This window comes from Chroicocephalus ridibundus, chromosome 2 (genome assembly GCF_963924245.1).
Source record: "Chroicocephalus ridibundus chromosome 2, bChrRid1.1, whole genome shotgun sequence".
In the NCBI taxonomy this organism is placed as follows: domain Eukaryota; kingdom Metazoa; phylum Chordata; class Aves; order Charadriiformes; family Laridae; genus Chroicocephalus; species Chroicocephalus ridibundus.
In genome coordinates this window covers 50,547,231-50,574,987 of record NC_086285.1, presented here as the reverse complement: position 1 = coordinate 50,574,987, position 27,757 = coordinate 50,547,231, and the positions used below count along the sequence as shown (strand labels likewise).

The following is a 27,757-nucleotide window of genomic DNA, read 5'->3' as shown; positions in this document are numbered from 1 at the left end:
AAAGGTTCTGTGGTAAAATTTACTGGAGCATAACATTGGGGATTTGAAAGACACGGATAAGCCAAACCAACATATGTGTTTGCACTGTTTAGAATGGCATTTACAACACAGGGTGGTAAACCAACCTCATTTCAAAACAAACCAATTCTCCAGGCACCGTGTAGATCAGCAGGAAATTGAAGCCTATGCTCAGAAAAAGGCCAGAAGAGAAACTATTACAGCTTGAAGGGCAACACAGCACTGCACTAGGGTCATGACAGGAGGTGACGAGGGAAGAAAAGCTGGAAGAAAGTCAACGTAATTAAAGATCAGAGAAAGAAGAGCAGCGGAATTGCCTTTAGGTCCCATGTTAAAATTTGTCATCTACAAAAAATATATTTTTTAGTAATATTACATTGCAAACAGTAATGGCACTGGTACTTAAACTAGTCTGATGTCAGGATGTGTCACACTTCAGCTCAAAACAAGCATGGCCAGAAGCAGGTGTAATATTTTTAATTGAATTTCACCAATTTAGGCTGACATAATTTGGAGTAGTACATTGGCATCAGTGTAGCTGTTTAATTGCAATGTTATTAAAAAATTCTGTAGTCATTTAGTATGCCGCGGCTTTATAGCACACATTCATATTCTCAGAGATACTACTAAATTTAACAGCTGCTAATTTCCTCGTAGCTTGAAATAATACAGGTAGTCCAAACTTCTGCTACAAATTATACAGGAAAGTACGTAAACCTGTCATTTAAATACCTTTTCAAACATTCACAAATCCAATAGTTGTCTCCAATCTGTGCCCAATTTGAGGGCACATGTACTTACCTGTAAGATTGTCTGTGTAGCATCCGTGCATGGACATTTAGGCCAAAAGGTTTAAAACAGGAGAAATTTCAAAAAAGATAGTGAGACCCATGAACTTTGGAAACAGGGCTAGTAGGCAACTGAATAAGTACTGACTTGTGAGTCAACCTTCTGACTCCTCCTGCATGTTGTTAGAAAAGGGTTTATTGCTGGTGTTTCAATAGCCATGAATTACAGTTAATTCCAAAATGCAACAGAACATCCATGCACACAAAGAGAGTTTATTTTGCAATGATAGAGTGAACAGCTACTTCACACTGATAATTAACGTGTCACATATAATGTAAGCCTAGGAAGATGAAATGTTGACTTCCCAGCATCATTATTTTCTTTCAAAACCATTATTTTCTTTCTCTCTTTTTCTCTTTCTAATCTCCCAAATTGTTTTTTTTAATGACACAGCTTACGTGCATGTAATCTTTTTCATCCAGAACAATGCCAAAGTGCCATACAGACTCTCTATTGTATTAGTGAAGCTTCACAACGAATGCATTTTTCTGTATGAGCACTCTAGAAAGAAAAGGTCCCTGTGTATATGACAGAAAATAGATGAAGAAGATGAGGGCATGTATATTCACATATGATATAAATTGTTAGACAGAGAGTGAAGATTAATGTAGAACCTCCAATACTGTCTGTACTCATTTTCCTTTTAATAGTTCAAGTATTTTAATGGCATATTAGTTAAGGTTTCATGATTGGTAGGAAAATCTGTAGATATTCCAGGCTTCTCTAAGTTATGGAAGAGAATGAAGCGGGAAACATAAAACGTACTATAAAAAACTGAAAAATGTCTTTCTGAATTTAATCTCACCATATAAATCAAGTTTTCATTTCCATTTTGCTTCTTTTGTTTTTTAATAAATAGATATCTACAACTCTCCTCCTTTTTCTGTAATGGGAGAAAAAAGCGCAGATTTTTCGATGATTGTTTTTTAAGTGTAACTACTATTGAATACTTATTGTTTTGCATTTAACATCCAAAACATTGTAGTGCATGTACATTGTCATATTTTAAAATCATATGGTATTACATAGAGGTAAGGCTTGCATTTGAGTAAGTGTTACCTATATTTTCTCATAATTAGTTATGAGCCTTGGCCTTCATAAGTCCTCCGGGATACAAACCAGCTGAACTTCGGAGCTGTTTATTGTCTTGATGGGGGTTTAAATAAAAATTCTGCATAGTAGTCGCTCAATTTGAGGGAATTTCAGTTCTAACTTTGACCCTAGCATTTCAGCAAGGTCTAAACCAGGTTGATTACCTATCTCCATAATTATAGTATTAAAAATGCAGTTCTATATCCTTGTAATGATGTGAAACTCTTCCTTCTTTGTTTGAATCTTAAATAAGAGAGCTCTGTTTTGGTAAGGACCACTGAAGAGACCTGCTGTTTCCAAAACTGTGGGGACCTGAAAATGTAGAGCCTCTGACATTTCCATTTTAGCATTCAACAAAAAAAAAATTATGCACACTGTATCTCAGTTTCCTCTTTGAAAGCATTTCTGAGCTCTGGGTTGGTTTGTGCATCATGTCTAATAGTTCTTGCATACCTCTCCTGTGTCTCCCTGTGCCATCATGTGCCCACGAGAATTGGTTGTTGCATGAACAACACATACCCACATGCTCAGTGAGACACATCGTAGATTTAAATGATTAAATAGACTAAAACAACAGCCCTAACATGCTGGAGTGAATTTTCCCAGCAATGCCCATTGGTAGGCAAAACTCTGAACTCCTTCTCCATAGTGGTAGCCCTACTGACACAACTACAAGGTCGAGCATTGAGCATTGTTTCCTCCTCCCCCATGAGCAGAAGCACTCAGCAGTATAAATTTAAATTCCCTGTCACTAGTGTGACAAAAGTGGTCTTACTGTACCCTCCTCTGCCTGGTGGTTTTGATTATTTGCTCAAAACTCTGGTGACCTTTGCAAGGGTGAGAAGGTGCTCTACCATGACACAATGTCAGCCGTCATTGTCATCCTGCTTAGTGGTTTGCCTGGAAATTGCTTGCAGTTTAGGAAAGCTTTCCTTTTAATTCAGTGCATATGTGAAATAAATTATAGTATGGAATGGTGCTGTCAAATATTTATTTAGTATCTCAGTACTTGAACTCACTTGCCAATCAGATAAAATTAGTTTTGAATTCTTTTATACTGACATCATTTTCCTAACTTACAAATTCACTCTCAGACACAGAAGTAACGAATGTTTGCATTGGCCTGTTGTGAATAGCAGCGATGTTTAGGAATTTTAATGTACAGTTTAGTGTTTTCATAATGTCACTGTGAATCAGTGCTTAATTTTAGCTAGAGACAACTTTGTCCTTAAACTACTTACTTCGTGTATTTTCCTATTTTCTAATTCAGCTTGAGTGTTAACGTTGGCTCCTTGTGGATGATTTGCACAGACTTTCAAAGGCATAGGATTTCCCAAGACATTACTAAGCAGCAACAGTGGCTGCAAAGCCAAGTGTATATTGCTGGGTCAACAAGATTGGCTTTTAACAATCAAATAGAAAACATAATTGGGAATAATGACTAGTGTTTTGAGAATTGTTTTACTATATGTGTTACTTTGCCAACATCTTTCCACATAATCCTGATGATTATCTCTCATAAAAATAGCTTATTAACTTGTGAAGTTTATGAAAATAAGGCGTGCTCTAAAATGTGTTGAAGTCAGTGCAATTAGTTTAAAAATAGCTTTTCTCCTCTGATATTTGCTTCATAAGGGATGATAAGTTGTTGTGTTACGCTTTAAGCACTTAGTTGAAATTTTGTACAGAATTAAGTTAGCGATGTAGTATACAGAAGTAGCATCTTATTTGGGTTCGTTTTGTATTGCTAGAGGTCGGTCAAAATCCAAAAACATAACAGACAGCAATGAATCTATATGGACTTGCTGAATTTGCTTGGTGAAATGTAGTAAATCCTGAAAACATAAGAGCTCTAGTAACATTGCATTCCCATGGTGTATTTACCTTTGTTCTTTGTGTTTTATGTGACTGAGACTTTTGTCACTGTCAGTTTTCAGACAGAGAATGGAACATAATTGAATAAGCTTTGCATGGCCAATGTGAAAAAAAACAACTGAACAACAAAAAAAACCCAAACGTGCAAATGAAATGATGGGGAATAATTCCATTTTTAGTCTCCAGTTTTTCAGTTTTCTGGTTGGATTTTCCTTCCTCAAAGCCTTGTCTGTGTGGCTGCGTTACTGATGGATCAGTACAGCGCTAGCAAGGGATCACCAAAGCAGCGGGGTTCTAGGGAGCCCTGGTGGGAACGTTGCTGAAGCCACTAGTGGCGAACAGTAGAAACACAGGAAGGTGAAAACATCTCTGCCCCTTGTCTGCCAGGAGAGAATCTCTCCATGTATGCTGACTGCCAAGGGTAAAACTTGAAGAGTTAGGTTGCTTGGGCAGCTAGGAAAAAAAAAAGGTTACTTTCTTAAGCATTGTCATTTTTTAGGAAGACGTATCATGACAAATCTGTAATTCTAGTGGGTATGTTACTCTTTATTGATTAACAGCCCTAACTGCGCTTTTATAAGGACTGCTTCTGTTTAACTGAGCCATACCAGCTTTTTACTAGAAGTTATAATGGAAACAGCAGTTAGGTATAACCATATACAGTCTAACTTGGTAACAGAGTCCAGCTTCTGTGGGGACATTTACGTCTGTGATCATATAGAACAGCCTGTTATGGGATTATCCAAGAACAGAGTGAGCTCAGGCTGAAGAAATCCCGACGAGTACTTTTGTACTCAGAATTTCTCAGTCATAACCAAGTATGCAGCTTTTTTTTCACATCGTGTTATGCATAACCAGACCATAGAAAGTATCGCTTCCACCATTTACGGTGAAGAAGGCCAAGAAAAAAAAGGCTGAGGAATCGAGGATCTGAAACTGTGGTGTGTGGATGGACTGCAGAGCTCTTTCTTGTGGTTCATTGAAAAAAAACATTTTAGAACTATAACATGGTAGATTAAGCTACTGGTACCGGAAGGGAACGGGGTCTGCGAGTAGATATTTTCCTTACAAAGTGGTCTGCTGACTGAAAATCTGGAGCACCATCAGAGTTCAACTAATTGAGCCAGACAGCTTGTTAGACGGTCTTATAAAAGCTGGATGTCTGGCTAGATAGCTTTTGGCACTTTGAAGAATAGAGAGGCAGATTTATGAACTGGACAAATGAGCATTACAGTCAGGAATTTTTCTAACAGTTTGGCTGTATCTCTGAGACCCTTTGACTTTCAAAAAGGTGCTGCTTCAAAAGGCAGTTTCTGCCAGCTCCTAAATGCACCATTCAGCCTCGGATATTACTGCTCATTTTAAGCCCCTTATCTTCCTTTGCAGTTCAGGATAAGTCTGTTTTATCCCCATTTACCCAGTGTCACAATGGCAAGAAGTTTCAGGAAAGAGACAGGTGTGCCTGCATGTAGATGAGGAACAGAGTGATGTTAACATGCAGAAAGAGCATGGTGCCCTTCTGGAAAGGTGAACCTGGATCCGCGTTCTCCTGAGACTTTAGAAACATTCAGCTTGTTCTCCTGAGACTTTAGAAACATTCGGCTTCATCACGACATACGTATATTCACGGCGGGCACGTGTCTCTGCGATACACCCATAAAACTCTTGTGTTAGGTTCAGTTTGGACAGGAATTACTGAATCCCTGCCATGGCTCGCCCTCGTCAATTAAGCCCCAGCTCACAGTGTCCTGAAGTACACTGTCGATTAGTCTCCATATCCTCGCCACCAGCAAACAGCCAGCAGCAGCGCTGCCAAGGTTTCTGCACTTGTTTCTGCCTCTCCTGTGTTGAACGTCATTCCAATTCAGATTCATCAAACTATCCGCCGCAGAAACTGAAACATCGTGGGCAGAGGAATACACAAAATCAGAATTTCTTGGAAAAACCCTAGTCGCTATAATTGTAAATAGCTGTTTTTCTTCTTTGTATGCTATTTCCTTTATGGATTCCACAGTTTCTGATTTCCGAGCTTTAGATCAGCTTAGAGTGGAATAGATGGAGTCGTGCCTGAAAATGATTGGAAAATAAGGTGGTTGCTGCACAGAAAAGAGCATGTCATGTGGTATTTCCAGTACAATTTGTGTTAATCAAACCAGAAATACTGTGATACCTACTGGGGTGCCAGACACCTTAGCTACACAAACAGAAGGAAGCAACCGAGAACAGGGAAGGTTTTGATGCTGCTGCTCCCTTTCCTAACAAGACAAAATAGAAAATGCAAAGCTGGTGAGAGTGAAACACTTTTTCATCCGTCGCAAATATCTGGTCAAGTTTGGAGAAGTTTCTTATTTAAGCTGAGCCGTTACTGAGATTTCATTAAGGCTATTAAAAGCAAAGCAAAGCAAGCTGGAGGAAAGCAAATAGCCTCCCCAGACCCAAGAGGAAGATGCTGCTGTGGCTTAGCATGTTCCCTTCTCACCCCTGGGAACCTGAGGACAAATAATACTCACCACTTGCCTGCGTTGTCACACTACTTCTCATTTTTGTCATTATTTGCTCTCTGTGGTCACAAGAGGACATGTGGCCTGGTGGACCAGCCTTAGAAACAAGGCAGAAGAGTTCCTTGGTTTCAGAGCCAGACTCAGGAGCACAGCAGTCACAAAATTCCTCCATTCCCTGTTTTGATTGCTGGCTCTTCTTTTCACCAGTTTTCAGGGTGCATGCTGCTGTTTTGCTAGTTTGCAGGTGATAGATTTTAACAGTCAGCCTTTAAAAATCCTGCACTAATAGGTAAGCGTAGAAGAGGAAGCAAATGTATGGAGAAAGCTCCGACTGATTTTTGGCAAATCCTACGCTTGATCCATGTTGCAGTGTTGCCAGCACTAAGTGTTCCAAAATCATACGTGATGAGGGTGGCTTAAAAATAATCAATTTGGAGTTCCTTTTTATTTGCCTTCTGGCTTAAAAATAATCAATTTGAGGTTCCTTTTATTTGCCTTTGGTTTCTTAGCCTTCAGGGTACGCTCAGATAATGTTTTCTCAGAAACCATGTGTGCTAGAAAGCTGCTTTCTCTTTTCCAAATAAAAATTACCATTTCTCAAGTCAAGCCTCAGCCCTATGCTAAGGCTTCACGTACCAAATAGGTGTGCAATCAGCCTACCAGAGTTGCAATCCTTCATCTTATTCCCCTCAAATTTTGTTTTGTTTGTTGCAATCCAGGGTAGGATGGCAGAGAAAGAAGAAAGTGGACAAGTTAATGTGAATAAAACCACGAGAACAGAGAGTTAGGGAAGGAGGGGCAGCAACTTAATAGATGAAATAGAAAACAGAGAAAGGAAAGCAAAGGTGGAAACAGAGATGAAGCAGGAGGATGGCAATATTCACAATGGGCAAGATTTAAAAGGAGACAGCAAAGCAAACAATTAGGAAATATCATTCTGCATATACCTAGCCTTTCACTGTGGCAGCTGCTTTGGGGCTCTGGAAGTTATCAGGGCTATAAATAGCTATGTATCTGTAATTAATGATTTGAAACTGTGCCAGTATTTAACCAAGGTTTAGCCCTGCCAAAGCAAATAGGCAGCAGCATGTGGACCCTTGGAGATCAGGTGCTTTCACGCTTTTAAACGCTGCACGCTCACGTTGTTCTGCATGTATGTGTCTTCTGGAGGGCAAAGTTAACCTGAAATTCGGAGATCTTTAAGAGTGTTGGGCTGGAGGGACACAATTAAAATTCTTAGGTCTGAAATTAAATCTGCAAAATTTGTTTTCCTTAGCAGGTATGTAACTCTGATGAGGGCTGTCACAGCCTGCTTTTTCATAGCCTGAGTATTTGTGATGCCTGACTTTCAGAAGACTTGAAGGAATAATTCAGCAGAACACACTGAAGTCCGTCTATTTCTTCAAAGCAGAAGGTTGTTCTTGTTTTTAGAATTTCTTCCCCTTTTACTCCTCTGGGTATTTTTTGCTAGTGTGTCTCCTATAGCATTCCTATCCCTTTCATTTGATGTACTATTGTCTTTCTGTTGCTCTCTCTTTTATTAGATTTTTTTTATGTTTCTCTCTGCCCCCAAAATCTGAGACATCCTACTTAATGTACGTTGAACTGCCTCCCATCTCCTTTTAAATCTGTCTTTGGGTTTGCAAGATTTCTGGTTATAACATGCTCTCTTTGTATCCATCTACTCTTTCTTACAGCTTGTGAAATAATGTGTCATATTTAGTCCCTGTTTAGCCACTCCATGTATCCTGCTGTCCCTATGGAACAAAGGGCGATTAATGAGTTATATAGTTCAGGAGGGTGGATTTACCTTTTTTGTAGTTGGTGAGCCATATTTAATCTAGGGTAAACGTCAGGGATTTTCCCCCCCCAGATATGAAATGCAAAACCCAAATTAAAAGAAGGTTCCTTGTACCATCTACCTGGATGGAAATGTTTTGACTGAGGACTGAATACAAAACCCAAGAAATCTAAGGATAACCACAGAAGCACTGATACCATGACTTGTATGGGAAGCCTGGCTTACTCTTGTGGTGCAACTCTGACCGGTAAAGAAGGTTGAAACACTGAAAAAAATAAACTTCTCTCTATTGCATTCAGAGGCACAGAATATTTGCACTTGTATTCGTGTGCAAAGCTCTCATGCAGTCCTCTTTCCCCCCCTAAGGCTGCGTGTCTTACTACTAAGTATTGGTTGTGCTCCCCAAGGGCAACAAATAGACTGAAAGACACTGAAAAAGATCAGTCAGATAAAGAGAAAAGATGGATTGTTAAGTAAGATCTAGCTGAATTTCATGCTTTACAGCATCTTTTTCGTACATTTACTGAAACATATCACAAATTCATGAGGCGCACAGAAAAAATATCAAAGTTCTCCAAATGGGAAGCCGTAGCCACAAGTCTAATTTTGGAGGTATCAGCATATGACGAGGTCTGCAACATTAGATCCATGTCTGGAAATCACCTATTGCCACGTCCTGACTTGCAAAAGTAAAGAAGCAAGGAAATTTTTTCCTCTTTTTTCTCTCCCTCCCTCCCTTCCTCCCTCCCTCCCTCCTTCTCATACACCCGCAGGAGCACACCCACCCACACACGTGCGTGTGCCTGCACGCATGCACGTACACACAACAAGCTTCTGTTTTGAGTCCGTTCTCCCAGCTTCTTTGTACAACTACCAATTGCAGATGTTCCAAACTTCGGGGCAGGGTTCAATTTCATTTGCAAATGAAATATACGATTTATATATTAAAAAAAAAAAAGAAAAATTAGTCATCCAGCATTATTACAGATTTCCTTCTACTTATAGAGCTAAAATGATCCATTCTTTGAGGACACAGTGTTGATTTTTCTTTTACCAAATGAGGAAGAATACTTCTTTTCTTTTTAAAATAAATATTTTAATATCAAAAATATCCTGGTTACTTCCGCTGCTAAGAGTGCATGTTTGGATGTCAGTTTAAATTTAAGGTAACAACACATATATATATTCGGTATTTTTTTAGCTAATAATAACTCACTACTATTTTTGTAGTGGGTAATAAAAATCAATGGTTGCAATGTTAGTAGCTTTGAATTTGTGGATGCACCAATTATAATTTCTCACATTATTCATCTCAAACCTGTTTGCAAGAGCTGACCAGTTCAAGGGGCTAACATTAGCTCATAGACTGTTAAGACCAGTTACTGATTTTGGTACACAAATTGTGGTGTTGCCCAACCCCGGTTGTTATTATGGCTTGTAGGGTGCACTTTAATAGCTATTTAAGTGTTAGTCAACTCCTGACGACTGGACTTACTGCAAGGGTGGAAGTGTAGTGAACTTCAGACGTGGATGGTATTTGGCGGGTTGTGTGAATATGGTTTGAATGTTGTGTATTGTCCTGACACAAACTGAAGTGTTGCATTGAAAGGGAGGTGATGCAAGATGGTGTTCCCGAAGCGTAACCTAGCCATTGTAAAACTGATGGCAGGGAGGTCTGCTATTGTAAGTTGCTTAGGTATTTGATCTGCTTTGAAACAACATTCTCAGTGTCATCATACAGCCCAACTCAACTGCCCCCTGCTCGTACCTCTGAACCCCTGGTAATCGTCACCTTGCCCAGGACCCCGACACTGGCTTTGAATCAACTACACTTTTCTTGGCGCTGTGTCTGTCCAGCAAATCTGGCTCTGCTTCTTCAACGTTCCCCTCAGCCCTCTGGGAAGAGCTAAGTGTCAACGTGAGACTCGGAAACTGAAGACTTGCAGAAAAGATGCGGAAAAGATGCAGGATATGTTTATTGTGAGAAACCCAATAAACATGTTTTCTGAAAAGATGGAAAGCCACACTGTGGGCAGGGATGTAGGTGGGAGACTGAGAAAACAGAAATTAGGCTTCCCCAGCCTAAGAGCTAAAGAGCTTGATCTTTTTCCTTCTATCCTCCTTCTCTCCGTGCTGTGCTTCAGTGCCCCAGACTCCCACAGTAGCTTGGTACCATCTGTATCTGCATTAGCTTTTCCAATCTACTCTCTGTCATGCTAATTCCTCCAATTTACCTTTGAATAGAACCCTACACATATCACTCAGCAGCTTTACACTCCCAGAGGCTCAGTTCCACCCTCCTCAAGCACCTGCGTATCTTGGAGAGGTCACGGAGAGGTGTGAAAGAGGTTGGACTGTGAAAGCGAAGTGTGCTAACTGGAGGAAAGGAAGATGGGGAGTGTGGAAGGGTATTTCCTTCCCAAGTACGAATGAGCATCTATGACAAGAAAGACTCAAAGCTTCTTCAGCGTTTGCCTTTATCATATTCTCTGTTGTTTTACCAGAAAGTTATAGTGACCTTCATAAAGGCATGCTTGGCTTGTGCAAGCGGGGAAGACATTTCAAAGATTGATATCAACAGCCATGCCTTCATCTCCCTGTACTCGGTTCTGCTGAGTTAGGAAACATGACAACATTATCCTAACTGCTTCAGTGTGTTTAAGCAATGTCGTATTCCCCAAGTACTATTAGGAAAACACAGCACTTCAGAGTTTGCATAAAACTCTACTTAAAAATACTACTGTTTAAGTGCAAAGCACAATCAGAAATTCTTGCATATGCTTTGCAAACTGCAAAGTGTCCAGGCCGAAACTTGCTCCCATTTCATGACTATACCATGTCTGGTTACTGTGACAGCCTGCCATAAAACCCTTTTGCTTCAGCAGAGCCCCGTGCTCTCTTTGGCTCAGACGTTCATTCCACCTTGACTTGATCTCCAGGCATCGAGGTGAAGAACTTTCTCAGTTGCGCTTCGCTCAAAGCAGCGCTTGGTCACATCCCCAGCACCTGAGAACCTGTGGGGTGGATCAGAACCACAGGTTGAGCCACATAAGCGTGCAATAAATAAATAAATTTCAGTTGAACAGGTTGATATTGTAAAATGCTGGGGTTTATGTGGGCTGTATTTCAGAGGTCTGTTGTTTAAATGACCACAAATGGACTGGTAACCCACACCCGGGAGGCACAAAAAATGTCAAGTCAGTGTAGTCAACATGTAGATTTTTGACCATTTGGCATTTGACCAGTCAGCTTTTAAAAACCAGCTGGGCTTTTTGGCAAAGCCACGGGTCTATAACACAACGTCCAGTTCCTGTGTTGCATGCAGCACTAGAGGGCAGAGCTAACAGCTAATGAGAAATTAAGGGTTCCTTAAAGCACAGGGAACATACATTATAATGCAGTTAAACAAACTTTTAGGAAATAACTGGAGAAGGAGGCTGAGACACAAAAGCCAAAATATTAGGTGACTGGTAAAATAAATGGCAAATTAATTGCTGTGCTGGAAGCCTGACAAACACTACAACCATGGCCTTGCGTATTCCCCACAGCTCTGGTTGGGAGTGTTTGCAGCTCTGAGAGACGCCGTTTCCAGCTTTCTGCACGTATTTGCAAGGGTCTGTTTGCAAACGGAAGGACTAGACGTGTCCCTTCGAAACCCAAAGCTGAGATGCTGGAGCACAACTCTGCTGCAGGAGGACAACTCCATGCCAAGTGCCACGTGCCAGAGAGATGGCACCTCATAAATTTGCTGGGGCCAAACTCTTCCTTCTACAGGCGCTCTGTCCCTGCAGTATTCCTGGGTCTCCATGCAGTGGGACTCACAGATGACTGAAGGTGGGAGTAGATGGAGAAGTTGTGGGAATCTGTGATAAATGCTGAAGTTCAGCTGTTGGTTGTTGGTCCACATTGACCCTGCACGTCTAGGTGAAGTGTATCTCAGAGCAACACCTGATGCAGTTATGGGTGCTGGTGTGGGCACCCTGCTTCAGAGGAGACTCCCAGCATCAGCGAGACCCCTAGAAAGGGACTGTCTTTTCTCTGGTTGTTGCCCAGGGACCATGAGAAGATGAGTCACATCCCATACTTGCTCACGCCTCACATCCCCAGCATGAGGTGGTCAGCAGCTATCGACTAGGTAAATGCAGGTAGCCTTGAATTAAATTCAATAGCGCTCTCTCACCTAACTGAAGACCATGGCTGGTGAAGGTTAGAGGGTGTGAGAAAAAGGAGGGTGAAACTGTGAAATGGGAGTGGTTCATCTGCAGGCGGTGGTTCATCTGCAGGCTGAAGAGGGAAATCCAGGCAAGGTGTTAGATTCTGTCTCTACCCAGACTTTTACAGATGCCCACAGAGAGCAAAGAGAAACCATTTGGCTAAACTTGAGTACTTTTTTACGTTGCTACGTAATTTTCACCCATTAAACTGCTGCAAGGTTTTAGGAAAAGAAGAAAGTAAAAATTATCACCGTCCCCCCAGCCAAATAACACCAACCAAAACCAGCCAGATGTTTGGTTTTCCTCTGTTCGTCAGGAAAAAAAATGGAGTTAATTTTGTATATTGATAATATTGTGGCTGCTGCTTTATGGCCAGATATCTTCATTCTTTTCTTAAGGCTGCTCAGGCTCCCAGAAATGAAGTGTGATTTTTACAGTTTACATGGCAATGATTTATATGAGGGTCGTGGCCTGTCACATGACGACACCTGACCCCACATAACATGATGTAAGTGTAAGAATCACACTCGTTCTCAGGGTCAGCAGCACTGTGACACAGGTCCCTGTGTTCGGTGTTCGACACACCACCCACGAAGTGGGGCATATGACTTTTCCTTTTTTTTTATTTTTTTTTTTGTCAGCTCCCTGAATTACTTTCAGGTAGTTCTGCACGTTTCTACTTTTTCATTTAATTAGGTGCAAACACTCTGTATAAATAAAATAAAAAGTTCCCTGCAGCTAGTAGACTGTTGCAGACTGCCAGACACCGAAAAATGTTTGTCTGTGTTACCGTTGCTTAATAATTCACATTTTATAAACAAAGAAATCTTTCTCTCCCTCTTTTTTCTTTCCCTTTTGCAGTTGGCTTTTGGGGGTTAGACGCTTGGATACAGCTGCAGAATGAGTTTGGATCCCAGTATACAGTAGGTGTACTATCCGTGAATACAATAGGTGTACAGTACTACCGAGGTTTCCTGCCTGCCTTTCAGTCGCACAGACTCCATATCCGTTAGGAGATGTCAGTCACTGCTGTGCTTGTATGTAAATGCTATATCATCTAGTAGGTATTTCAGATGCCCTTACGTGGTGCTGGGCAAGCTGAGCCATAATTCTTTGTGTCCTGTTTCTAGCAGCAGCTCAAGTCATAGACTTCAGGAAAGCAGACATCCCCCATAATAATGATATGATACCACAAAGGTATCTCTAAAGAAACTTATGTTGATTTACTAAAAGTATATCAAAACGGTGTGTAAAGTTGATTATCTCCATTTATATGTGAAGAGGGAGAGCCTGAAAACATTGTGCAGACTTCACAAGTTGACGTGTTAGTAAGCTGCAGAACCCAGATCCTCTCGGTTTCCACAGTTCTCACCACTGTGCCTTGGGAGAGCCATCGCCGACATGCCTGGCCTGTAGCAAATCAACTATTTAATGACATTTACATATATTAACTGGCATCTGAAATTTTGGATACGATAATTCATAGCTGGCCATGGATAACCACAACTGCTTATGGAGTTATCCATATGCACGTTCTGCAGCTGAGTATAGGACACGTAGCAAGCTGTATGCCTCAGTTATTTCTGTATTTATCTCCTTTCGACTTCACCTGGAGCCAGTACTTCAGAAGTTCCAGACTGTACGATAAATTCTAATAATCATGGTGGTTAGAGCAATTTAGTCACCACCTTGCTCACATATTAATGCAGATCTCTTCCTTTAAAAAAAGAATTAAAATTTAGGATGAGAAGTAAACCTAAAGCCTATATTCCATTTAAATTCAGTTCTTCAAGCTTCATTATGCAGACTGTCAACATCTGAAGCAATTGCATTATGCAGAGAAACAAGCTGAACAGAATCTCATGCTTTAGTGGCAGAGAAGAGAGGTATCTTTTTCTGAACAGAAACTTTATTTCTATTGTGCTTTATTCTGATATGAAAAGTGACCTTTCCTATGAGTTTCCAGCACTCTTCAAAGACCAGATTCTTTGCCAGCTGCAGCACTTTAACAAATCTGCCAACATCTGCCCAGCTTGGCTTGAGATAGCAAATGTTTCTGAGAGTGTTGTCTATTTGCTCAAGGCCTTAGGGTCCTTATCTTGCAAAGGCTTAAGGTTATGTGTTAGAATTTGCAGAATTGGAGCCTTTACATCTGTAATGTTTATAGTATATAAATTTTTAATGGCAGAAAGTAAATATTCCTAGCGGTAGATATGAAGAGACCAAATACAATAATCTCTATTGTAAATACACATGTTCCTGTTTTCAAATATGTCTTTGTTCGCTTATATTTCTTTCAGGTGTTTTATTTAGTATTAAAAATCCGCTCTAGTGTAAACGGCATATTCCAGATGTAAATGTATATAGATGCTCTTCAGGTACCATATGCCCAAACCATTATTGTGTGCTTGTCATCGCATGAGTGTTTTGTATGTGTACATTCATAGGTGTGTGTTCGCACTCCGTGGCCCAGTGCCTTCACATGTCTTACTTCCTATGTAAAATTTTGCATATAGTGGAGCACTGTTTTATAAAATACCACTGTTGGCACATTCGCTGCTCCCAAGGAAGGCCCTACCTATGAGTCGTGTAAAGCTGCACGTACAATTAATCTTTTGTAATGCGTCATAATATATTGTACATCATACCCTGAATAGTTTGACCAATGTGTTACGGTGGTGCTGTGAACAGCAGAAGTTCTGAGCAAAAGGTTGTATCTGTTTCTAACAATCTTCCAGATCTCATTTTGAGTTTTTGGTTCCAAGAAGTCCAAAATCTAAAGGCGGGATTTTTGCCTGATTAATGTTGATTTCAAGGCAAACCGATGTGTTCATCATTTCTGTACAAAACCTAATCTGCTCAGCTTTATGTAAATATTCCAAAGTACACTAGGAACGGGGATTTTTGCTGACAGAAATATTAGATTGGAAGGACAACTGTTTGGCAGTGAGGTACTTACCTTCCAGGACTTAATAGCTGGTAAGTGTCCTTGCCTTTCCACACTTACAGACTTACTTTACAGTTGAGATGGGAAGACAAGAAGCAGCCAAGTCGTTCCACGAATTGTTCATGCCTTCAGAAAGGAACGGATCCTGTGATTTGTTGTCATTCTTTAAAATCAGTAAGATGTTCTACTGAAGAATACAAGCTGAGATTTTCCAAGACAGGAGCCAGAGCGGCAACATGCCTTTACATATATCAACACAAGGAAATGATCCAATTACAGCAAAACAAATCCAACAGGCCTTTGGAATTTTAGATGGAAATCCGGAAGATACTGTGCTTTCTTCCAACTACGTTGGCCAAACTCATGAGGACAGCAAAGGGCCAACCAAGTCATGAGCCCTATGACAAGTGTCAAGGAAACCTGAAGCTATTTCTGTGGTCAAGTCTCTGTTAATGTCTGTGTGTCTTGCTGCAATTACTTATTCAGTTTCATGGAATCTCTTTGCTATCTCACCAAAAGTGTGTAGATTCAACATCTTCTCTCATCTTTGTGTGTCCACTGATTTTCAAAATAGGGGGTGGAACTATTGGCATATCAGAGGGTTAAAACTGCATTTTATGCTATTAGCGATGTCACCAGTAGAAGAAACACAAATAAATTCGAAGAACGCTACGATTTTCTGTCTCCTTTTCTGTCATGTTGTGTGTTACTTTCTGTTGTACAGAGCATACAGTTTCTGTTGAAATGAAATGCCGTTATGTAGTTACATTACGTCAACCATCCCGTATTAAGGATGGAGCGAGCAAGAAACTGCCCATCCTTCTAATTCTGGAGGTGTTCCTTCCAAGTTAGGCTTTCAAGGCAAGGCAAAGAAACCTGCTGCCATCCCTGTTCTCTGGATTATCAGAAAATTCAAAGCTACCTGTCTGAAAGCTTTCAGCATGTACATTCCCATGCAATGCGTGGCCATAAAGAAGGGGAAGAAGGCTACAATTCTTTAAAAGTCAATAGGGTTGGAGCATTATCTGCCCAAATTCATCAAACATAGGTATTTTTAAAGCTTCCAGTATTTTGGTGTTACTTACTTCCTTGAATATCATATATAGAAGTTCCTGAACTAGAATTACTTCACTCAGACCAAAACCCACATTGGGCAGGTTCATCATTATCAGAAGATGCCTGCAACTGCCTGCCAGCCCCTTGCCATGTAGGACACTGGGGCCTCTGGCAGCGAGGAGGGTCAGGTCCTTCCTTCTGTTCCTGGTGGCTCGGGGTTCCTAGCAGACCGAGTGTTTTTTGCCCAGCTTCGAATTTCTAAGGGAAAAAATTTTAAGAAGCTGAAATAAAAGCAAAATAGGATGGGAATATGAAAACAACATTTCTGAGCCCTTCTCAGTTCCAACAGCAACACAAAACTATTCCGTTTATATATTTAGCGAAATAAATCCTGGCATCACTACCAGTATGTTTCCTCTTATTGTGGGGGTTTCTTTTGAGTTGTGTTGGGACAAATATAGGACGACTGAGAATAAGGGACAGATGTCAGTGCTGTAAGTACTAGTGGGAGCTGGAAACTCCCTTCATCAGCTGCTTTCAGAGCGTTCACACCTGACCAGCACCATTCATCTGGACCAGGAGCGCTGTCGGGGACCAGCTGAAGGACTGCTGCTTCAACCTTCAGTTCCTCATGCCCGTTCCAAACCCAGGATCTGAACTAGTAGGATTAACCCATCTCAATCCGCCAGGTCCCGTGCCGTTTGTCACCTTTCCTCAGCCCTTACTTGAAGACCGTCACTCTTGCTGCAGCAGCCCCTGACCTGCAACCCTCGGCAGCGTACCGCTGGCTGATTTGATCTTGCAGAGAGAAAACACACCCCACGTCCGAACCCATCCCTTCGGAGATGCACAGCTGAGCCCACAAACTCACCACGGACCAGCACCAGCTATCTAGGCTGCCCTTCTCCTTTCAGCCAGGGATTTCTTCTGCTCGTCGCTTGTCCTTCCCCCCCCCACCCCGCCCCCTGCTTTTTCTCGCCCTCCTGGCTTTTACATTTCTTCCACCATGATCCATTAGGTATTTACCGGCAGGGTAATGTGACTTTTCACACCAGCTCTCTGCGTGCACTGCCCTGCAGACTGGGCTGGATAAAGCCTCTCCCCAACCCCAGCTGGCTGGACATCTCCCCCCCCACCTTCCCCTCCCCTTCACACTAGCCAAGCCAAGGATTCCTCTCTCCCTCCCTCTTTCTTTTTCCACCCCTCCCGCCTTCAGTGCAAACCCAAGACGCAGGATCCTGCCGAGGGAAAGTGCTCCTTGAAATCATCACCGCAGACCCTGCTGCGAAAGTGCAGAGGAGGAGAGAGAGAAAAAGCCTCGGCAGCCAACCTCCTGCGGCTGAGGGCTTTGCAAGCAGGGCAATGGCTTCAGGCTCCCAGAGATTCTCTCTCACCTTTCTCCAGGGTGTGGGATCTGTCTTCTTCATCCTTCAGATCATCTCTGTTCAGGCTGATGGTGAGTCCCCCATTCAGTTTGGGCTGGGTTGCTATGGCTGGAACGAGAGCTGTATGTTGAAATGTGTTATTGCAAAAAAAAAAAAAAAAATCCTTTTTTTTTTTTTTTTTAATAAGAAACTTAACTACACGCCCCAGTTTGGGTTAGGAAACGTCTGATTCAGAGGTTTTTGAGGCTCTGCAAATATCCTGGGGTTAAGCAGAGAAAGGAAATAAGATCCCAGAAGGCTAAGATTATTTTATTACAACAAAATGACAGGATAGTGAACTTTTCCAGAGGAAATAAGAATAATAAAACAAAGCCAGAACACGAATAAGAAGACTCAGCTATATTTTAGGAGGGCTCTCATAATTTAAAGTATCTTTTCTCCAAAAAACTTCCCCTTCTGCCACTTCAGATGCCCCCCAGCATCAATATATACGGGCAGGTACTTGAGGAAGGGAAGACAAGAAGTCAAAGGCTTTTATGACCTTTTCTGTTCGGTACCACACATGCGGAAGATGACCGCTCACCTTTCTGCACGTGGGCTTTGTCTGCGCTTCACTGCCGAGGGATGTGATCAGGACACGAATTGGGCTGAAGCAACCGGTTACTCCGAAACGGGACTTTTTACTCTCTGATGATAATCCCGAGTAGCTGCATCCCCTGAAAGTTTCCAGTAGCCTATTGCCCTTTTAATGACTAAGCCTGTGTTAATGATGACCAACTCGCCTTAGCAAAAAACATGATTTATTTTTGAAACCACTGTGTCTTTTCCTGGGAGAGCGATGCTGAATGGCCACATTTTTTCACTTTCACAGCTGCGATAGATTTATGCCTGATCTCAGGATTATTTTTTTTCGGTACACTAATCCTTTACCATCGATGTTTGCTGCATTATTCCAGGGAACAGATCTTAAACATTATAGGGCAATAAAAACCTCTTCTTTTTGTTCCCAGGGTATTTTTTGCTCTTCAACCTAAATTTATTTCAGCTGATGACAAAGTATGGCAAAGGAAAGGGAGAAAATTAATCTTGCCTGTATGTTTCTACTACTTTGTGTAAAATACCATTTATACAACAGAACTCTCTCTCGTAAATTTAAAGAAAATTACTTTTCATTAAGAATAAAGGAAAAGAAATGTGTTGGGCAACTGCACTGTGTTGCAGTAGGCAAAACTGTGATTCTGATTTTAGGAAATACTCCCTCCCTAGCAAAATGCCTCTGAAATGAGGAAAAAAAATGCATACCCATGAAAGAGGGTTCTCCACAGAACTTAAGAAAAGGGAACAGGACAGGAATAATTAATTTCCTGTGCTAAGAATCCTTCATCTGAAGAATTCCCTTGTCTTTTCAAGATCACCTCACAATTTGTATTATTTCTATAGAATTAATGGAATCTTCTCGGTTCCTAAACAGACAGCCCCTTAAAGAGAAAGGGAAAAAAATGTTGGAGATTGTTTTAAGGCAGAGTTCGTGACAGATTTTGTCATTCAACAGTTTGTCAAATTTACTTCACGCATGGTAAAGCAATTATAAGAACTAAAGGATAGAATATCTGAAGTATGTTACATTGTAGAGCATAATTGTGAAAAATGTGCACATCCTCTATTAACATGCTCTTCAGTGTGTTCTCCTGATGTTAATATTCAAGCGAACAACTGCAATACTGTCCTAAAAACCATCTGGCTTATTATATGATGATACAGAAAAAAAACACTTTGTGTGAACTTTAAAATTTACCACTACATGTAGGCTTATGTATTTAAGAAGATCTGAGAGGACGAAAGAGGATTAGTACTTTCTTTTATAACAGATTCTGGCCTTATCCAGACAGGAAACCACCTCCTCATTTGTGTAAGTTGTAGGGGAAAACACAATTGTGCTACTCTCTAATACATGCAAATGTCACTTAAGTGCCAAAGGACCGTTCTGGGTGATGCGTATGTATGTGTGTATTTGTTATTTTTAACTAAAGGTAACCGACTGTTTTGCAAACCGCTGAAGGGATTTTGAATTCACCTTGTAAAAACCCTGTGAAATTCAGACTGGCCCGTTACAGGCAAACCTCCGAAACTGGTTACAATATATTTCCCTAAGGAAGACTTTCACTTTATTATCTTGCGCACAAATAATGACAGAGAGCAGGCAATAAAACTGGAGACCATCGAGGTCTGGTGAAGGTGTAAAGCCTCCAAGCTTGATTGATCTCCTTTGACTAGTATTTACCATGGCGTGTATTGCTGTAGTGCAGATCGACTACAGAAAGACCAAGGTAAATGCTGAAATAAAAGATAGCTTTGTTTCGCTTTGCAGGTTTGTTTTTTTTTTTTTTTACGATTGAAATGTACTTGTTCATAGCCGTTGAGGTCGTGGTCGGACAGACAGAAGGCTCCTCAAGGGCTTAGTCCTGCTCTGACTTACCGCGGCGTGCCACTACTCTTGGTGCAGTTACTGGAGAATAATATAGGTTATCGTGACGGGTCTCGATTATACCAATGCAAATGCTGGCTTTGGGGAATTTCTTTGCATTTGTGCTGCGGTAGGAGAACAAGGATGCGGCTTCATGTGTGCCACACAGGAAGCGCCTCTGTTGTTTTTTTTTTTGACTCCCTCTTTTGTCTGTTCACGGGAGCTAAAATATCAATGTGTATGAACCATGGTTTTCTGCAGAGGACTTGCTCTGAGACGAAACACGTCAGCAGAGAATGATGGCAATTAGTCACCTTACTAAGACACTCCTGAGCGGGGAAAAAGCGACAATTGCAAAACTTTACTAATTGTTCCAGAGCGAAGTTGGTCTGTTGACTAAATTTGGGTTACGTGGAAGACCTAATGGTCAAGCCAGTCGCCTGGTAGTGACCATCCATAGTGACTGCAGAGGCTGTAAATGGAAGGATGCTGAATCCAGAAAGCTAGGCACAATTAGGTAAGGACATGAGCTGCACGCTTCTGACCTAGAACCAGATATGTCTGATATATAGGGAAGAATAAAACCTTCTATACTCTGTCTTTTGGCTTGCTTTGCACCCTTTTTGTAAAAAAAAAAAAAAGGAAAAAAGGATGCTGCTTCTGAGTAGCAGGTGTCTAAGCATTTCAGGCACCCACTTGCAAAACAGCACATATGTTTGTAAGTTGCAGAAATAAATACATAAACAATTCGAACTATTTGATCCTAAAGCCTGTAGTAAAATTAAAATTTAAGCTCAAACTGAATTTAGCTGAGGAGCTGACCTCCCAGTTTTGCTCTTTTTCTGATGGTGCAATATTTTAAGCAATTTGAATTAAATAAGACACCATTCACTTTAGTTTCGCACAGAAATAAACTCTACATTCATGAACACTAAGCAGAACTGGTAATTACTCAAATCTCTGTCTGTAATTGTACAGTTTTACTAAATCCTCCACCCTTACTATTACAATCACAGCCCTTGTTACACACAGCCATAGAAATGGAAATTCAATTGCTCTTGAAGTACAGAAGTGACCTTCCCTTCCCCCACTCTCTTTTACCCCAATTTGAAGTTTTTAACATTTAAGTAAAAATAAATCAGACTCCAAATTTGCACATCTTTCACCACTTTTATGAAGTTGTAACTGATTAGGCTTTATCCTTTGAACTAGTAAGTATCATGTCATGAGATCAGCATGCTGGGCATGTCTTTTAAAGTGCTTTCAGTTTATATTATTTGAGAGAGACATTTTTATTTCAAAGAATATTTGGCTATGCAGTGAAATGCTTCTTCTTCAAGCATGATGCAAAACCTGCTAAAGACATGGAGAACTTTGCACTCATTTCAGTGGGCTTTGAACCGTGCCTCTACACCTCAGAAGAACTTTGTGTTGTATCTGTTACTGTATTAGAATAAATTAGCCAAACTCTGCCTTCCTGCTAATCAAGAAAATTCTGCTAATTCCACCGAGATTCCTAAAAGTATGAAGAAACAGGTTTTGGACTGGTTTTATTTTTGAGGAGTCCCTTTTTTGTGCTTCCATATGTCTGATTGTAGATGTCTTTTCAGTCTCGAAAGCATAATAAGGTCCAGTTGTTAGAAACTGAGTTTAGCAAAATTTGAAACTGGAAATAAGGTGGAGCGAGAGTAATGAACCATTGGAACAGTTTACTATAAAGCGTGCCGTAAATTCTCCATTACTTGGCGTCGTTGAATCATGACCGGATGCCTTTTGAAAGGACATACTCTAGTTCAACCATGAATTTTTGGATTCCATGGTGGAATTATTGGGGGAAATCTACAGTCTAGTTATGCAGGAATTAAACAAGGTGATAAAAACGAATCCTAGAAGCCTTGAGATCAATGCTTCTGTGAGTATGTTTTCAATCAGACTGTATTGGGGAACTCTTAAGAGAAAACTATATTCAGCTATTGCTAGTTGACAAAGTTTTAGTGCCAAACAATAACAAAAATTATTCTTTTATCAATATATCAAAATGTAATCAACATTCTCTAATAATAGTGATCAGATGATGGTAGATATTAAAGAAAATCGCTCTGGTTTCAAGTGCGAATTTTTCTTGAGAGGTATGAGTCCAGCTGTTAATTAACAGTAGGAAGAATTATGTCTTATCATTTATGTTTTACCAATGAAATTGAAACTTCTTCACTGGTTTCAAAGGAGAACCTGAAGAAACTTACTGCGACATTTTCATTATGAACCTGATAAATTCAAGATGTGTGTTATGCCTCCTGGCAAAGGCTACTTTCCATGGATTTCCAGCTTGATCTTGAAACCAAAGGGACTGTCTTTGTTTGAAAAGGCTTCAGAAAAGTACATAGAGTTTTGGGAACAAATTTCCACACCGCCTGTCTCATCCTGGCATTATGGGAAGCAAATGTTATGGGGCAGAAATGAAGTGAGAGGGTTGAGGAGGAGCTCAAACATGGTGTCTGTTCAAAGGTACCACAAGTAAAGGCATACTATATTCTTTACACAAATAAACACAAAGACACGATCCTTCCATCCTGTGCCTTATGGAAATAGAGCACAGTCTCATATTTAAAACTGCACATTTAAAACAGAATGACAATAGATGTCTCGATACTGTCTCAGAGAGAAAACTGATTTCAACTACTCCACACTGTCATAATGTGTTAGAGAGAGAGGGGATACCATTTGAATTTTTCATAATCTCAGTACCAAAGCTGACTGTGATGTCATCAAGTATGGGAAATAACCCTTTTTCTTTTTAAACTTTACATTACAATGAGCAGTGATAAAATTTTTACAAATACTTAACCAGGACCCTTCCACCCCAATCCTGAAAATTAAATCACTATTGTGATTTAAAGTGAGAAAAATTCAATACGTGAATGTCACAGGGATGGTACCCATACCACCGTAAGGTGCAGAATCCAATTTTGGTGTTGTAGTTTTATTTATTTAAGGAGATTTCTTGTTTTGATGATGAGCTTTTGTATTTTTCTGTTATCATACTAGCATGTCTCCTATACTTTTTCCCTGTAAATGCCCCTCAGTAATGTGACACAGCTCAGGATACTCAGGATCCATCTGTTCCACTGGTCAAGTGTCAGATAAGTGAACCGTACTTGCTATTATATTTTCTAAGTAAGAAATTAGGGAAAACGGAGGGCACGTCTTAAAAACTGGGCAGATAGCTGCAGAGCTTCTAAAGCTTTGGAGAAGATTCCCAGGTTGGTCTGGTAAGTGGGTCAGCCTTTATCCACTTCTGGCTAACCAAAATTTCTTATAAAGCGGTTCACTGTAATTTTCTCAACCAGCATGTCCTTTCTAGCTTACCCTAAAACCTATTTGTCTACACAATCTGGACACCCCAGACACCTTTTTGAAGGACAAGACTCTGTTTTCAACCAGCATCTTCATAGTTTTGAGTAAAAAGTTAATTTATCTTAAGTACTAGCAAACACGTAACAGTAGTTAAGTAAGGAAAGCTGTCTCAGCCTCTGTCTTGGCTAGTGAAACTCCCCTAAAAATGTAATTGTCAATTACTGCTAAAAAGTCTAAATGATGAAGTTAATTTCTTCTAATTATATGTAGGTAGAACTCAGTCCTTAAAGGTTTTCCTTTCTTTAAGTCTTCTAACTAAAACACAAATGACTGGAAAATAGGGCTTACTGCCATGTCAAACTAACATTTATAATTTAAGTCAGATGCTACACAAACTTGCCCTATATGTCTTTGATGATGCATCTTAATCCTGACAGCCAAATTGTGAAATGTAGAACATGGACAAGTTTGAAGTTGGGACAAAGCCTCAGTAAAGCATCACATTTAATCCCTATTACCTTTACTATGAAAGTTGTCCTGCAACTTAGGAATCATCTAAAACTGTCATCCTTCTGCTTTTATTACCTGTCTCCCTACCCCACTCTTACTTTTGCTGTGTTTATTCATGGCTTTAGAAACAACATCCTGTGTTAGAGTCATGTGCAGTATTTGGGACATTTTGCAAAGAATCCTGAGGTTTTGGTACTCAGAACTGTAGGGGCTTGCTTTTTTCACTGCTCTGTGTAAAATCCCCTGTTCTAATTACAATTCATGGTACGGATTACAGTTGAGGAGCAAGAGACAATGTAGTCTAGTGGCACTAGTTTAGCACTGAGCTGTACTTCTAGGTTGCATTCCTTGATCAACTACTGTAAACTGCGTGAGAAAATCACTCTGGGTACTCTGAATTCTTGTTCCTTCTCATCGCTACTTGTTCTGCTTATTTAATTCGCTATCTGCCCCAGTCAGGAAGACTTCTTACTTGTGCGCATGTAGAATTCCCACCAAAGTAGGAACCTTCATTGGGACCCATCTGCGCTTGTTAGCGAATGTAAACACAAATGACATATTTACTTGAAAGAAACTTTGCATTTTTTGCTGTAAGGACTGTGATTCTTGCAGCGGGTTAAACTGTGCACAGGTGAGAACAGAAAGCTGTATCTGTTCCCTGTACTTAGGATTAGATTCAGATTTATCGATTCGCTGAAATAATATGTGATGGAGTTGGCACTTGGTATGGAATCAGTCTGAATCGGTCTGAAGGAGTCCTGATATTGGTCGATATATCCTATGAGTGTGAACACTTGGTATGTGCTGGAATCTATGCACTTATATAACCACTACCACGAATCTATTTTTGAAATGACACGTAATAAGTGTTTCCAGGCATTTACTGAATGAACAGTGCTTAAAAGTTGTCTTCCTGCACCTGCAAGCAAACTAAATCTGTACATTTAAAATGTAGAAGGTATTCTGAGGGACATTATCTTCAGAAAGAAGATACTTACGGCAATTTCACGTCAGCACTGTGAACTGTCTCATTATTTCTTTTTCTGGAGACATCCAGCTAATGTGTTTATTCCATAACCCAGTAACTTCTCAAGCTTTATTGCCAAAACCCCAACTGCCCTGTTCCCAGTTGCCAAAACCTCTAACTTTCACCCTTACAGCTTTCTCTGTGTTAGATAAATTGAAGTAAAATAAACTGAACTGAAAATAAAAATAACGCAAGAAATTGCTATGCTAAATATGTTCTCATGCTCATTCAAAAAAGCCTTCCATTAAAAAAAAAATCCGTCTCTCTTTCCAGAAAGATATGAAAACAAAGTGGCTTTGCAGCAGCATTTAGCACAAATTGCCATAGAATTGCAATTCTTTTGATTTTAGGGAATACGTGTAAATCTATTTCTGATGTGGAAGAGCGAGCTGCAATACTGGCTTTTAGATTTGTTCTTACTTTATAGATGTAGTTCTTACAAATGTAACTGTAAGATGCTTAGTAATGAATTGCAGCGTTGTAGCCTCCAGGAGAAGTTCTGACTCTGACTGTATATGTGCATATGGGAGTGTGTCGTGCTTTCTCTCTCCAGATCTTAAGCGCGGACCTATAGAGGCAAGACAAGCTTCTCGTACGGGCTGGGAATGAATAGGGGCTTAGCCATACTTGCTTCTCTATTGATGAACAAAATGAAAAGAAAAGCTAAGACAAAGGTATTTACAATGTTGACAAAATTACTCACTCCCAGAAGCAGGTTGCTCATTAAAATGAACTTAGTAAAAGCACAAAGACATCATTTGGTGATAATTTGCAATATTTTTCATTTAATATGTATTGAGTACAATGCCATGATGAGTGACATGTCCTTTCTTGGTGCTGCAGGGAAAGTGTTTGCACTTGAGTCCAAGAACAACTCTCAGGGTCTGGATTTAGCTGAAGCTGAGAAAGCTTGTGTTGACCTGAGTGCTCGCTTAGCAACTGCAGAAGAACTGAAAAGGGCTGTTCTGGACTGTTCTTTCGCCGGCTGCACCATGGGATGGCTCGCTGGTGGCTCCACTGGGTAAGGACAATAGCATAAACCTTCTTGAGAAGTATGAATGACAGCCGTCATGTGAGTTTTCCTCCTTGACTAAAAATATTACTGGAAAACACTGGCCACATACAGCTAAATATACCGCTCCCTCCACAGAGAGAATTTTGTACAGCTAATGTTGCAGGGACACAAATATTTATCATTCTCAGTTGACATATTTCATGGATCTGAAGCGATTTCCTCTTCTTTTTTCCTTCTGAATTATGTCATTGTGGTTCCTTTCCACCTGGCCTATAGCGGGGTTCTGAGCCCTACAGAAGCTTGTAGGACACAGTGCTGGAGTATCAGAGCTCCCACTGACTCTATTAGTCTCTATTCCATAAGAAGCTCAGCAAACTGAGCTTCTCGTGGAAACCATATATCTGTCTCAGGTACTTACGCATGTCTAAATTGACAGTAGGCATGGTCAAATAGGTATGACTTTACATGTACTTAGATATGGTAATGCAAAAGCGGAAGAGAGTTTGTTGAGAAAGCTCACCAGGGAGCTGTGGTGAGCTTTCACCACAGCTTTCACAGCTTTTCACATCATTCAATGCGCTGAATTGTAGTATTTGAGGTAGCTCAAGTGACTCGACATGGCAGTAGGCTGAGCTTTGCCTCGCATTACAGACAGTGTTGCAAGATGTAGTGGCCTGCCACAGCCTCTCCAGGAAGCATCGTTGCCTCCACAGAGGCCAGTTCAAAGCAGGAACATAGAAGTGCCTTGTGGGGGAAACCGCTTCCCTCTGTTGATCATAGTTTCAGGAGGCTAAAGTCAGCCTTCATAAATATTCCAGAAGTCCCGATGCCTTTCAGTGAAATTTAAGATTTTGAGGGCATATGTCCACATAGGTGCTAGCTGTGTGCCAGAAGCAGCAGAGCCCTGTCAGCATGCCACTCTGCCATGGCTGATGAGGGCTTCCCAAACTCCAGCTAACTCAGGCTCATTCCAGTCTCACACAGGTCTAGCTATGGGGCCCTGCACTGGGCCAAGCACGTACATCCCAACTTCCCAGTCTTCTCCCATATGAAAGTCTTCACAGCATGCCTCAGGTACAGGTAGACAGGCTTCGTATTTGACCAAGAGACCAAATCACAGAAAATTCAATTTAGAAAAAACAACATGGAGCAGCTGAGGGTTGACATAGAAGTCTCACGTTGCTGAAGCTGGGACCATACAGGAATTGCCTAGAAAGAACATGAGTAGATCTGAAGTTCTCTCTCTCTTGAATCTTTCCTTCATCAAGCTTACCAGCCCCAGCCTTAGCGTAATACGTACTTCCATTCCCTTGAGGTGCTTTACAAAGTTCTCATGAGTTAGAGGGTAATATCTAATCTACTATCAATGCTCAATGGTGATAAAATTTTGTTTTATCAAGATACTGTTTCCAGGTTCCCAAACTTTAGTATATTAATGGATTGTGTGACAGTTATCACTTATTTAAGCAAGCATCGGGGGTGGTGGTGGTGGTGGTGGTGGTGGTGTGCGTTTTTAATGATAAAATACAATTTCCAAAGGACAGAAAGCTGCTACTGTTAATGAAAGGTGATATTTAAACAACTTCAAGCAAAAGCATCTAGTTCTAGTGATCCTTTTTTTTTCCAGGTGAAAAAAATTGTTTGAAAAT

General features: G+C 40.6%; 1 protein-coding gene across 1 annotated transcript in view; it reads left to right on the top strand.

Moving 5' to 3' along the window:
* The first annotated feature begins 17,715 nt into the window (after nt 1-17,715).
* Nucleotides 17,716-27,757, top strand: part of SUSD5 (sushi domain containing 5) — a 41,532-nt gene continuing 31,490 nt past the window's right edge. Inside the window, exons 1-2 of the mRNA XM_063323928.1 lie at nt 17,716-17,809; nt 25,937-26,114. Of these exons, the coding sequence (XP_063179998.1) occupies nt 17,716-17,809; nt 25,937-26,114 (272 nt within the window). The remainder of the gene's footprint in view (nt 17,810-25,936; nt 26,115-27,757) is intronic.